This window comes from Poecilia formosa, unplaced genomic scaffold (assembly GCF_000485575.1).
Source record: "Poecilia formosa unplaced genomic scaffold, Poecilia_formosa-5.1.2 Scaffold523, whole genome shotgun sequence".
NCBI lineage: Eukaryota > Metazoa > Chordata > Actinopteri > Cyprinodontiformes > Poeciliidae > Poecilia > Poecilia formosa.
The window spans coordinates 185,900-200,132 of NW_006800462.1; the positions used below are offsets into that span (position 1 = coordinate 185,900).

General features: G+C 43.8%; 1 protein-coding gene across 5 annotated transcripts in view; it reads right to left on the reverse strand.

Moving 5' to 3' along the window:
• Positions 1–13,128, reverse strand: part of nrp1a (neuropilin 1a) — a 77,330-nt gene extending 64,202 nt beyond the window's left edge. For 3 of the 5 annotated variants that reach the window (XM_016664884.1, XM_016664883.1, XM_016664881.1), the window contains exons 1-2: positions 11,457–12,162; positions 9,572–9,746 (exon numbers count right to left, since the gene is read on the reverse strand). In XM_016664884.1, coding sequence (XP_016520370.1) covers positions 9,572–9,746; positions 11,457–11,523 — 242 coding nt within the window. In that variant the 5' untranslated portion in view covers positions 11,524–12,162. Of the gene's footprint in view, positions 1–9,571; positions 9,747–11,456; positions 12,172–13,040 lie in introns of those variants that run through there. The other 2 variants (XM_007540189.2, XM_016664882.1) reach the window with 2 other exon arrangements.
• Positions 13,129–14,233: the final 1,105 nt, after the last annotated feature.

Below are 14,233 nucleotides of genomic sequence, written 5' to 3' on the forward strand. Positions count from 1 at the left end.
AAAACCACCATGCCTGCTCACAATGGACAGGAAGTGAGGAACAGTAAGGTGTGACTGCCTTTGGTGGTGTTATGGGAAACTGCTGAGCAAGATAGAGAAGGCATGCAGAGTTGTAGATTGAAGGAGCCAAAAAGACGATGGAGCTAGTTCCAAAACAAACTACAACATAACTATAAGGGGTTCAGCAACATGAGCTCTTGCATGCTAAGATTCTCACACAAGGATTTGCAAAGGAAAGGACGCTTGAGGGCAGTGGTAATAATAACTGTACTGGGATTTATTCAATTAAACACTCCATCCGTTCCCCCTGGTGCTCTTCCTCCTCTTTCTCTTCCCTGACCTCCGGGGAGTCTGTGAAAGGGTTGACAGAGGGGAAAAGCAGTGGGGAGGGTCAAAGAGCAGGCTTGGCTGGATGCATCATGACCCGGTCATCTGGCTGGACATGGAGGACTTGCGCTCACACCCCTTGGAAATGTTAAGGATGATGCTGTATGCACCTAACCCAAACAGTCAGAGCCAGTCTAAATCAACCCAGCAAACAGGAGACGGCTATTTCTAAATCTTTACAGGAAACAGACATAAAGTGAAATGGAAACATAAAAAAAGAATAGGATGTTTCCATAAGGGAAGGATATTTGCAGGCGCAAGCAAGTAATCCGCTCTTGTTCGAATCTGGCAACTTCCTCTGAATGTAGATCAGTTCAAAGATGCAGAGTCTGACGTTGAAATCCCCATCTCTTGTGTCTTTTTTTAAGCCGGCAATGTTCCCTCTGCGTACACAGAGCTCAGATTTTCCAATGATGGAGCACTTTAGAGGCCAAAAAGTCCATACTGCGCAGGACACGTGCCAAGTGGTACACCTCCTCTGGCATCGGCCAAGGAGGGGAAATTTCTTGGCACTACACAACTGATTTAGTTTCTGCTGGTCAGTCACCTGCTGCCAACATTTGAAGGACAGTGTGACACTTCCCACTTGCTCTCCTGACAATCAAACACTGCCTGGCTTATTTGAGGCCTTCAGCACTGAAGAGAGAGCCTCTCCCGTCACTTATCTGGTGCACACCGGGGTCATCCTGGAACGGCTGGCCAGGCGCCAGAGGAGCGGGCTACTAATAATACTTTCAGCACTTTAGCCCACTGAGATAATGCCAGAAAAGATTGCTGTTAGGCTGTCCTCTTTCACATTTTCCCTTCTCTAATGGAAGAAATAGGGGGCTGCGAAGAGAATGCGATTGTTGCCGCAATGAAAAGGACAAACCACAACTAATGTTGGCAATTTAGTGTGGCGAGATCATACAAAGAGCAAACAAAGCGAGGGATTGTTGAGTGTCTCTAAGTCAATCAGAGAGCAGCTCGGTATCAACCCATCAATCACTGTCTTTCCCGCTGCACTGGCCCAATCATGGAGAGCTGAGTGGTGGAGAAACACAAGCAACACTGCAGCCTGCTGTGGGCAAACATAGCAACCTAAAGTAACCCCAGGGAACCAAGAGAACTTGGCTTCCTCCTTCCTGTACCAGCCTCCCCTCTTTACCCACTACACACAAACTTTGGTTTCACCAAAGCACCTCTGGGAACTTATGAGTTAGGATCCCCACTGTTGCTGAGCCTTCCCTCTTGTACACCAGTCCGGTAAGCACAGGGGCATCGGGGCAACAAACTACCTGAGCCGAACTGCAGTCACATCAATCAAAATCATAGGGTACTACTCAAGGTTAGACCACTGACGAAAACATGTCTGACAAGGCAGGACATGCTGCGTTAAAGTATCCAGAGCTCACCTCATCAGCTTAGCTAAGGTTGCATCACATCAAGAAGTTGCAGGACTAACATGTCTTCCCTATGCATGCTTTTCTTCTAATATAATGGTAATCTGCTTTTCTCGAAATTTCCAAACTGAATTTTGGTCATCCTGTAAGTCAGGATGGACAGGGCGCCTATTAAAGTTGTACCCTAGTGCTGACTAACTGGCCAAGGTGATCCTACGCCACCTACAAGCAACTACTTGAAGGAACTCATTATCATTCCCAAATTAGATTGTTATTTCTTGTATTTTGTGAAATGTGAGTGTGGGAGAGTCAAACACAACATCTAGCAAACTCTAAATCTTTTCTGGCTAAATCATTGGCAATGGAGAGACTACCCCTGTCTAATCCATACGATTCATTCCTTGTAATCTTTCCTGAATAAAAAATAAGATAGAAAACAGCTGACGTCTACAGTTTGTGTGGTTTGCAGCGTCAATATAGAAAAACTTCTATATGGAGAAGCTTGTATTGGTTCAAGGCTGAAAGGGAACAAAGAAAAGAAAAACATCAGCCATGTCCCAAAAGCAGCTCATGGACATTATCAGTCTATGAGTGGCTCTGTCCAATCAGATAAAAAAAGAAACAAAACAGACGGACATGTGAGAGTGTGGGGCTTTCATGCTGTCTCAGATTTCTGACTGGTGCTTGAAACCCAGTGGCTTATTTATGAGCAGGAACCTCTTTCTCTCCTCCTCTCCATCGGCCTGCCTTTCTCTGCTCCCTCCGCTGCGAGGGGGGAACTCGCGTCCCGCTGTGAGGCAGAGTGGCTCGCCTCCCAGTTGTGGTCAGGCTGTGCATGAATCAAAGCGGTGACAGAGCAGCGGGGAGGACGGCAGATGCCACGGCCAGAAAGCTTTTCAATCAGACTGCCCTTCCAAGCTACGGCCAAGGTGAAACACTTCACCGGTGGATTTAAAAAAAAAAAAGACATTCAACAGCCTTATGTGCACACACACACTCACAATGACCTATTTTAATCCTACTCATTAGCCAGGAAGTAACCCCTCTACAGTTAAAAGAAATAAAAAGAAAGAGTAATGAATGTGAAGGCTGTCTCATACAACATCTCTGTCTCCTGTCTGGGAGTCTTTGCCCTCGACTTAATTAACAAGGTGAGCACTCAAAAGCACATGAGCGCTGCAGCTTTGCTCCTCTTTTGTCTTTAAATGCCACCCCTTCCTCATCACTGAACAACACTGCCGCATTGCAAACAGACATTTAAAACGCAGGATGTCTTTTCTTTTTTTTTTTTTGCACCGTTTCACCATGCTAACAACATAGGGTATAATTGGCGTGAGGCGCAAACAAGTCATACTTAAAGTGGATTGCTCTTCTGACAACCTCTTCTTCAGAGGGGCGCCCGCTTCAGTTTGCAATTTAAGGCCTAATTTGATTTCCACTGCTATGAACTGTGGGAGTCTATTGTTGTGGAAAATACCGGCTTGCACACTTTCTGCTGTCTTTGATGAGGAGGGTAGTTAAAAGAAGCGGCGGGCCTCTTTCGCAATCAAGTTTACCGCTCCATTTCTGTGCCTCCACTTTAGACTACAACGCCTCTTTGACTTGTGCTTTAAAGAGGAAAACAAGTCCTCTACCAGATCGTGATCAAGCCAAACAACTCCATGTCAACGGTCCATTGACAAAGAAAGGCTGCATTTCTCTCTTGTTTGTTTTCTTCCCTGACAACGGCTGATAAACCAATAATCTGTTGGTAGCAGCCTTACATTGATTGGTGAGAAGTGATTGTTCCTCCTCACTTTCCAGCTGTGAACTTTGAATGTTCTTTGTTATAGAGCCGCCAAATCAGAATGAATGGCATTAACAAAATGACTGAACCCCCCCCCAAACCCTTCTGCTCCACACTTCCTAGAAACAGGTGGCTCTCTTCGCAGGACACTGAGTTGGTGGGATTCCACGTGACAGACCCAGCTTTAGATGTGGGGTAGGTCAACACCTCTCTTTCCCCTCTTGTGGGTTTGAGCACACTCAGAAAGGACAGGAAAGGCAGGATGTCTATTGTATGAGGTACACAGTGGCGAATGTTTTCTTTCCCAGCAGGCCAAGAAGCTCTACAAGAGGAAAACACAGTGGGATGTAGATGTAAAGGAGCAGTGAAATGGAAAGTGAGGAAAGCTAATATTCCTTTTCCAATTTTTCAGTTTTGGCACCTGAATGTAGGCGACGGGCTCCACTTTGGCTTTTGAAGTGTGGCGAGCCAAGAGGTTTTCACTCACTTTCCCCCCCTGAAATAGCATTCCTCGAACCGCTCGGCTGCCTTATACATCTCACCTCAAACTTCTCTCCGTGTACCCCAAACACTGTCACAGTGGAATTTTCTGTGGCGGACCGGAAAGAATAACAACACCCAGGTAGAGAAGCACAGACTTAAGAGACGGCTGGGAAGGGATGAGTCTGCTTCTGTCTTCCGCTCTAGTTTTCGACCCAACTCTTCTGCTCCTCCAAAACAAACAAGACTGAAGCTCTGCCTGACTGCCTGACTGCCTGAATGTCTGACTGCAAGGAATTTTATTGTGTTCAACACTGAGCCACTTTCTGGTCTGGTCAGCAAATCCCACGCTATCAAAGATTCATGGTGTTGTCAGGAGCTCGTCGGATCCAAACATCGTTGGCGCTCCGCTTTCGAGTCAGCAGGAGAAGATGAGGTGGGAAAGAGCAGGGCATGGGGAGCAAAGCTGTAGGTCGGGATGGGAAACTTCAATGGACTTGTTAAAGTAAGTTCTGAATCTCAAACTTTACCAAACCTCTAAATAGAAAACAGTAAGCCATAGTATTCCTTTTAAAGCAGATGAATTGCCTATCAGGTCTGCCGCTCTGTCACTTGTGTAGATTTAAATCCACTGAAGTTTCCATTCCATTCCAGATGAGCCTGACAGGCCTTATCAGCTCCCCCCTCTGAGGAACAAAGACTAGATGCATGGAAGGGGAGTGGATCGCGAGCATATCTGTTTACCTTGTTGTCTTTGTTTCGCTTCAGCTCAGCTAGCTCATTCCCCTGATTTTTGCAGCAAATTGACTTCAAATATTTGTCTTGATGCGGCCCGCATCTTTTCCCTCAAACTTCATTAGTTGGGAGAGGCGGCGGGGAGGGCGGCCCCACCCCGCGAAGTCTCCACTCCGTGAAAGTCTACAACGGTGCGTGAAAGGTAAACACGTCGTGCATTCAGAATCGCAAGGCTCACTTAGTCCCCCCTTATCTCTGTGATGGAGTGTTTTCCTCCTGCCGCTCTCAGGATACAGGCCTCTGCACTTCCCTAAACAAACCTGTCAAGGGTAGCGCGCCCATGAAACGGCTGCTCGGCAGCCAGACTCCACTCTGCAAAGACTTGTTTAGTTTTTTTTGGTGGTGGTTTTATTCTTTTTTACGAGCGCCGCTTTGAGTGGTTCTTGTTTGGTTTGCTGATAAGGCCCATGTCGGAGGAACATGTGGTGCATGTGTGTTCCACTGGCCCGCTAATTAGATTGTGTGGCAGGGCAGTGAAGCATGCATTGTGAGCGCCGTCCAACCCCCACTCACTTTAGCAGCCTATCAGATAAGGAAGCCATTCTGGATCTCATCAGTTTCCATTATGGAAGGGCTGATTTGGTGAGTGGCGCTGCGATGGGGATTCTAATACGTCCAGCTCAAATGTTGCCCAACTGTACAACTGACACAAATAGTGCCTTGTAAAAAAAAAATAAAAAAAAAGTGTTAATACCCTCTAAACTTTTTTCTCTTTGTCACATTGCAGCCACAAACCTCAGTGTATTTTGTTTGGATTAAGAGTGGTAAGAAGAAAACCAAAAGATGTTAGGTTGAAAGGGGAAGGATCATGTATTTTCCAGGCACATAGTGCTATTTTATAGCACAATGAAAAACTTTACCTTCAGTTATTATAAAAATTCTATATAATTCTCTATAATCAAAAATGACTTAAAAGAAATTTAGCTTTGTAATTTAACACCTTGAAATTGGACCTATGTTTCTTTAAAAACTCCAGCTCTTTCTGAAACTCCGCCTTCAGGAAGTTATTACAACATGGCTCCTCTATTAACCCTTTAACAACGTTTTTACCAGCGTGGCACTGAGAAGGAGCTTGTGTAATGATCTCAGCAGACATGCAGTTCTACCAGGTGTTTGCTAATTGCTGCTGGCTAGTCTGAAGGAGCTGAAAGGGGGAGCTGCTCTGTGAGGCGGAAGCTCAGAACCATGGAAAATGCAGCTCCTCCTAATGCATTTAATGCAGATCCATTTTGATCTGCATTAAATGAGATCAAAATGGATCTATTTGACTAATACAATCATTACATATGGAGTAAAAGTAACAGTGCACAACAAAGGGAAGATGGTCACAGTAGATGAGAAAATCTGAATAAAGACTTCACCTTCAAGCAGGACTGTAGCCCTATGGCATTGTGTATATAATAGTCCAGTCAAAGTCCAGACCCAATGGACAATCTGAAGCAAGTTTTGAAAAGTCATGTTCAAAGATGCCCGCCTTGCAATTTGACTGAAGTTGAGCAGAAAAGGCATAAAGTTTTGCATCCAGACTGGTAAAGCTGGTAGCGACACGCCGTGAAAGACCTGCAACTGGAGCAGATGGTGCTTCTATAAAATTTGGCTGGGTCTAAATCCAAATTCATGCCACATACTTTTTTTAATGGTTTTTATTTGTGAAAATGTTGTAAACCATGCATCATTTAAATTTTATTTCACAATTATGTTGCGCTTTGTATTGGTTTTCACATAAAAGAGTATTACCAAAGCATATGTGTCATTGTAGTGTAATAAAGTCCTTTGAAGTTTGTAGCTGCTAAATGACAACCACAGGAAAGGTTAAGGGGTTTAAATATATAATTGTAGCACTCTACAATCACACTGACACCCTTATGTTGCAACTAGGCGTGTCACCATGACAAATTTTGCTAGATGATAAATTGTCCCAGAAGTTACTGCGAGAAACGATAGTAATGTTGTTTTGAGACCACTTCCAGGTAATATAATGGTAATGGCATAATAATCCATGAACACATTCTCAACAATCAATTAACTTTAAATTGTAACATTGAACACTGGAAGTGGAAAACATTTTAAATATCCAAGATAAATAAACAGAAGCAACAAATAAAATGAATTATGAAGTTTCTGTGAAAAAAACTGTCCTTCAAAAAAAAAAAAAAAACAGGGCTAGCTGAGATCAAATTGAAGATTTGTGTGATCCAGTTTTTCAGAAGTTGGGATACATCACAAAGCGTGACTAAAACCCTGTGCACAAACAATATTAAAAATGAAACGGCTCATAGAGTAAAAGAAAGGGGGTGAAAGGAACCAAAAGGGGCCACTCCAGTTTTTGGGTGAAAGCTCTGTGAGGCCCACATGAATCGGTTCCAGACTCGGGTTTCACGGCCGTCTGCCAGGGTCATTTGTTAACAGATCCTGGAAACAAGCGATTAGGAACCTTTCTGACCACAGTGCCGGTGCTAACGACTGCTTTGAATGAGCGTTTCATCAAAGAAAAACGCTGATTGTCGCAAGAATCTTGGTCAATAGATAAATTAATTTTTTATTGCTTCTTTCCACTAATATCAGCATTAAATAGAGCAATTGAGTTGGGGAAGTTCCTCAGATATAGCCGAGTTCTGCTGACATTCAGTGTCTCCTACAGGAAGGAGGGCTCCTTCTCCCCCAATCCAGAAGAAAACTCACATCCAGGAGGCCTGGAGGAACCCAATCCTGCCTCCACCATGTCCAAGATGTACATTCCTGACTAATTAGATTAACACAGCCCATTGTTACTGACCCTTCCTCACCCTCTGTTTCTACATATTGGACCTCATTCATATTCAAACCCCCCTCCCTCTGGTGCTGACACTGGAACCAAAAGCAGTTTCAAAGAGCATCCAGCTGCTAAAAGACAGCACCATTCATAGCCTGCCATAAATCTCTGGCAGCAATAAAGAAAGGTTAAAGTGGAATTTAAATCCAAGGTTTGAAAAGAAAAAAAAAAGAAGAAGGGAAGCTGCCGCAAGTGTATACGGGGGACCATTCAAGGAGCACAAAGGGAAGCGTAGGGTCCCAATATTGGGTGGAGCGGGGATACAGTAACAGGATCCAGCAAAGCTCTGTGCTCTCTGGAGGCCCTGCAGCGTAAACAAACAGCTGAGACAGAACAGGGCCGACACACACAAACACACACACGCGCACGCATGCAAACGCTTGCAGAGAGACGAGCAATCAGAGCAAGGCAGTGAGCCCAGCAAAGCTCACCTCAGGGCACCCGCACTGACACAGCCTCATCACATTACTGACTGTCTCTGGTTTCAGAGGCTCAGGCTACCTGTCTGACAATAGGCCGGCTGCTTAGCCTTTTGCTGGATGCAACAGCTCGTGGCTCACGAGTCCAAGGACGATCAGTTACCGGACCATCACAGAGAGGTCCCGTTTTAAAGGTCGCTTTTATCAAGCTGGGAGTTTGGAGGCTGGCCTGTGGGTGAGCCCATCCTTCTGAGACGCATAAGTGTGTTTTATAGTTGCTAGGGATGGACCAATCACAGTTTTCCAGCTGATCTCCGATTACCAATCTTTACAAAAGTCTGACCTTTTGGATGATACCATTTTTATTTTTATTTTTTTTTTGTTAGAAGTGTGGCTAAATATATGAAGAAAGTCACTGAATTTTCAACAGTGAGGTGACTGGTGCTAGTTGTCAGTCAAGTCTCTCTCACAGCAAGACTGTGAGAGAGACTGTCTTGCTGTGAGACTGGTAGTCTATCAAACTGACCTCCCAAAATTAAGGAAATAAGGGCCGATTTATTAGTGCACCCCAATCAATTAATGGGGAATATTTCAGTCCAGTTTCAACTTTTCCTATGTATTATAGCTTGTATAGATGTCCTGATGCCAGAAAGTGCTAGAAACCTAATATTTTGGTGTTTTCAGACACAGAATAAAGGTTTAGGAAATCTTCAACTATGTTTTAAAGAATCTCTGTTCAGTGTAGAATCATCCACTCGGGTTTGACCAATCTAAGGTTTTAAAGTTTCAAACTAGACATGGTGAAATGCAGTCCTGATTCCTCAGGAAACATCAAATAGCTTGTTAATTCAGCAAAGAATGAGAATCTTGAAATTAGCCACCCCCTGACAGCGACACTCTGAGCCATGAGTCATATCACAAATATTGAAGCTGCCATTAGAGGAATATCTAAGCTTCAACTCTGATATCAAAAGTAACAGTTAATCTCCAGGAACCTCTCACATCTTTATCGAGTAACGAGAATGTGTCTTAACTTGGGATTTGATCTTCACTTTCTCACAAACTAACCCCAGCTGACATATCTTTGAGAAAGAATTTGGCCCAGCAAAAAGAAAAAAGAAAAGTCTAATCAATATCACAGCCCGATGACTTCACACCACAAAGACGCAAAATGACGGACTTTCCCAAAACCAAACAGCAGGGACAAGACATTCCTTCATCCTTCTGTCTCACCGCAGAAAGGATCGCTTTATGATTGCTTGTTGGCGCTTTTAGACGCTAGATGGCGCAGTTTGGCGTGCAATAAGGGAGAAAGGGAAGAAGAAAAGTGAGGGGGTTGGGGGAAGGAGAATCTCTCCCACAAAATACACACACACCCACACCTGACATGCACACGCACTTATGATCGGAACATAGGCTTTCTGGGTGAACACGGATCTGGACGGGGTTCCGAAAAACTGCACATCTCAAAGCATAAAGAAAGAAGGTGCATGTGTTTGTCATCACTCACTTGCACTCTCGGTCCTCCAGGTCGAAATGTGGGTTGAAGTTAATAAGGATCCGCTGGTGGGGCCCCGGCGCCGAGATGACCCACATGCACCTCTGAGAGGGTGGGTAGGACATCGGGTATCCGGGCGACGTGAGGTAGCTGGCACTGGAGATTCTGATGTTGCCTCCGCATTTATCTACAGAGGGGAGCGAAAGACATGCTCTTTAAAAAGTATTGCATGTCGCGCCAAAAAAAAGAAAGAAAGAAAAAGAAAAAAAGCCCTAACCAATGTCATAGATATAAACAGTCATCAAAAGATACTTCAATTCCTATTAAAAAGAAAACACACGAGTCAGCATTTAAGTTACACTGGTAAAAACCGACTGAGTTTAACCATGAAAACCGCGTTTTATGTGGACATATCTGAACCAAGATGTCTGCCAAATGACACGCAGTAATATTAGCTAAAGCCTATTTAATGAAGACGAGTCTGTGTAGTTGAAGAACAAAACATTATCATTACTTTGTTCCCATTAGGATGCCACTAGTAAGCGAATAACTTTATAAAATAATCTGCTTTAACTTCCATTGACAACCATGACTAAGATGTGGCATTCATGGTCAACAATTGCCTCAAGGTGGCTAAGCGAGTTTCGACTTTACTGCTGTATTGTCGTTAGCGCTGGAGCTAAACGAGTCCGAGCTGGCTACACACTTCAACACAGAGACTCTCTCAACCTTTTTTTTTTTTTACTTCTCCCAAGTTTTGGCCAATAAATGTTCTCTGTTGTACACCTCACATCTCAGGGTAAAGGCTAACCACGTTAACCACATCTTTAAAGTTAAAATGAAATTTGTTGGGGATTTGTTAACAAAGTAGCTAAGTGTAGTTAAAATTTTACCACTACATGCACAAGCGGCGTATAGTTGATTAAAAACGTCAATCATTTTAATGGGTAACATTTAAGACTCGTTTTTAAAGTGTATGGTCATGAGAAACTTCTTGTTTTGATCGTTTGTTTGTTTTGTTTTGTTTTGTTTTTACCAATTTTGTTCGACAGAATACAGGGGTAGACAAAAAACAAAAAACAAAAAAAAAACATCGCGTGTTGCTTAATCGAAACCGGAGATTAATCATTTAAAAACAAGAAAAGGAAAATTAGGCCAACAAATTATTTATCACGAGCGCGTTTTCCCCCCCACTAGAACTCCACTCTGCCACGCGCGTGTGGTAAGCGACCTCCAGACAGACAGAAGGCACATCGTCTTTGTGTTTAATATTCTAATAAGCATATAGTTACAGTTTGGAAAGGGAGGCAGATCACCCCGGAGTCTGAGCTCACAGACGTTTCTGCGGAAAGTTTGGTTTTGAAGTCAGGCTGATCTGTTCCTCCAAACTTCCCTCATCCTGACAGCGCGTTTCATCATTAAAAATAGGCAGAGTCTATTTTTAAAGGCCCACTTTTTTTTTACAGCTATATATTTATTTATAAAGCATCTGCCGTCAACATGAGCCCTTTGATTTTTTTGTTCTAAATAATAAAAAAAACATGTACTGGATGCTTCAATCTTTTCAAGCATCCAGTACAGTAAATAAGAAAAGTCCTTATTTACTTTTAATAAGCTTTAAAGTGCCGATTTAGAAGCAATGGTGTTTTATTTGAGTTTAAAGTCTGATTAAGAAACTTTTTATGTTATAATGAAAAAACAAAAAAGGTTTTCTCAATCTAAGTTTTAAAGACAATTCAGACGTTTTCCTTAGACTGACACCAGCTCGGAGTCAGAGTTTGCCCAAAGATCAGCGCAGATCAGAGAGGGGCTAATCTTCAGGAAAAACAGCGGGATTACGTGGCTTTGCTGGGTACATAACAGCTTTATTTATACTCGTATCAGATGTCACACTTACCGTTTTTAAAAGCCTCGAGCACCACGAGGATTCCCATGAACAGGACAAAAACTAATCCACAATGCATCCTCGTTCTGTCTCCTCCAAAATAAAAAAGAAGGAAAAACAAAAGCACCCCAAGAAAAGAAATATTAATTTTCTTTAAAAGAAAAATCCTCCAAAAGCTTTTTTGTTGTGTTGTTTCTTTCTTAATGTTTCTCCGTTATAGTTCGAGAAAACAAAACTAAATAAAATAAAAAATAGAAATGTACTTAAGCAGCAAAACAATCAAAAAAAATGTTTTAAAAAAGAGGGGGGAAAAAACTCCAGGCTGAATCGGTGTTCCGAGAAATCAGGTTGCGGGCATCCTGTCACTCAGCTCCGGCTCCGGCTCCTCTCCTGCGCCGGCTGCACTCCTCTCTCCAGCGCCCGCCTTGCCATTCCCACCGCGGAGACGCCGAATGATGCGAGTCCTCCACCCCTCCACCTTGTGTCCTTACTCCGTTGGATGATGGATAATAATCCTTGGCTGTGGGACTGCACAAAGAAAAAAACAGTAAAATAAAATAACAATAAAAAAAGAAAGCAGGAAGATTGTAAGCTGCTTATTAAGGCGCGCGCTCTGCACCTTCTAACTGCTTCTAGGCGCCCGTGGAGTAAAGTGATTGGCTTGATTATAGCCAACCTGTGTCTGGAAGGGTCCTTATATGTAAGCGGAGTTGCACACTGAGCAAGAGAGCTTCGTTAAGTGACAAGACTCTCTCTCTCTCTCACTCTCTCTTTCCCCCCCTCCCACTATCCTATCCTATCTCACAAAAACGGAGCCAGACAGTAATGGAAGATATAGTGACTCAACAGGACACTCTTGCTCCGGGCCACGGCCAGATAACAACAAGACACGTTGACAACCATAAACAGACTATTTTATTCATCGAAATTGGCTTCGTTTCTTGTTTTGAGGTGATTACTGCAAAACTTCCCCGTTGTGACTCCTGAATCCTGTCCAAACACTCTTCTTCCCATACAACTCAAGTGGAACTGGATCACATGTCATGTTATTTTCTCTCGTTTTTTTCTTACTCTGGAGCCACATAATTGTATTTATTTAATTTTTTTTTCTCTCTCTCTCTCTTTGTGAATTTTTATATATATATTTTTTTTTTATTTTATTTTGCGCACCAGTAAGCCTGTTTGTTAAAACCTGCCCCGCAACCGTGACACCATTAAACCGGGCGCTCTGAAATTTAGAGGAAATCGATGAAAGTGAACATTTCAGCAAAGCCTGCAAGTCGTTTAGCTGCTGGATCAGAGAGAGAGCATGGAAGCCTGATGTACAACACGCAGCGCGGTGAAATTGGAAATTGTGACATAAAATAGTAGAAAAGTCTGTTAGATGTTAACCGTGTTGCATTTTTATTAACGACGAGGAACAGGAGAGAGTTTGATATTTGGATTTGGTCAAAACGGTCAAATTCATGGATTTCTGTGAGAGAAAAAAAAACAAAATAATGAAAAGCGGTTTTTGAACATTTCTTTTACAGGATTCTGCGTCGACTTTTCTGCCAATCTTGGACGTAAAGTCAAATAAAAAACATCTGCATTCACCTGCGTCTTGAGGATCCGCGGACCAGCAGGCATCCAGCCCTCCTCTCCTCTCTCTCTCTCTCTCCGCTTTCCAACAACAGCAGAACAGAGCAAAGTGCGCGATCCGAAAGGCTTCCCTTTTGATTTCCTTAAACAAGTGACAAGAAAAATATCTCCCAAAAGCAAGCAGAAACAAAACTTATTTCATCTCCAACTTTGAACCGCCCGCAGAGTCCCGGAGGTTGGGAGGGGAGGGAGGTGGGGGGACTTAGCGCACAGTCGCTGCCCGGGAGAGCGGCTCCTCCGCTCGGCGTGCAGACAAGTCCTCTCCCCGCTATGAGAACGGCTCTCTCCGGCTCTCATTCAGCGGGGCTGTCACAGCTCAGACCCTGTCCACAGTGAGGAGGGTGGGGACGGGGGAAAAACAACCAGTTCCCAAATACAACACCTCTATCAAAAAATAAAAGTAAAAAAATAATCTTTCAAAATAACTTTCCCCCTTTCTCTGTCTGTGCTCCTCTCGGCGCGCGTCTTCGCTCCTTCCACTGACTGATGCAAATGAGGGAGGGTCTGAGTTCGTGCCAGCCCAACACGCCCCCCTTTACTAGAGGAGAGCGACGGATGCGCGCGAGGCTGGTTCCCCCGCGTGCGCGTGCGTCTCTGCAATCGATATGCAGATTTCACGCAGCTGCCTGGCCGCTCGCTCGCTCCCCGTCAGCCTGCAGCCTTTATTGGATGCGCCAGAAAGTCTCAGTAAACAGAAGAAAAGAGGAGAAAAAAAAACAAAAAACACGCGCATTCTCAATGAGATCTATCTCCCAGTTGTGATCCATTCACCGACAACCTCCCTCCTGCCTGCCTGATATTCTCGTATGATAAAGAGCGGAGCAACGCCGCAGGACGGCGTCCAGAAGCCTTATAAGGATATTGGGGGAAGCCTCTGATTCCATCTCCCAACTCCAGAGGAGCGGCGGAGCTCACGAGGAAGATAAAGGATATTAAGACGAGCGATGAGGTCACGCCAGTACAGCTTACACATACAGTACCATTGGCATATCGTGTTAATATCACTGGTGAACTGTAGGCAACTTTAATGCGTTTTTCTTGTAGACCATGTAAAACAGCACTACTCTGTGATGATTTTTTTTTTCTTCTCGATTCTTTGTAGCATGATGGCTCTATCCGGTTAGTTCATTGAACAGAATTATGCGAAG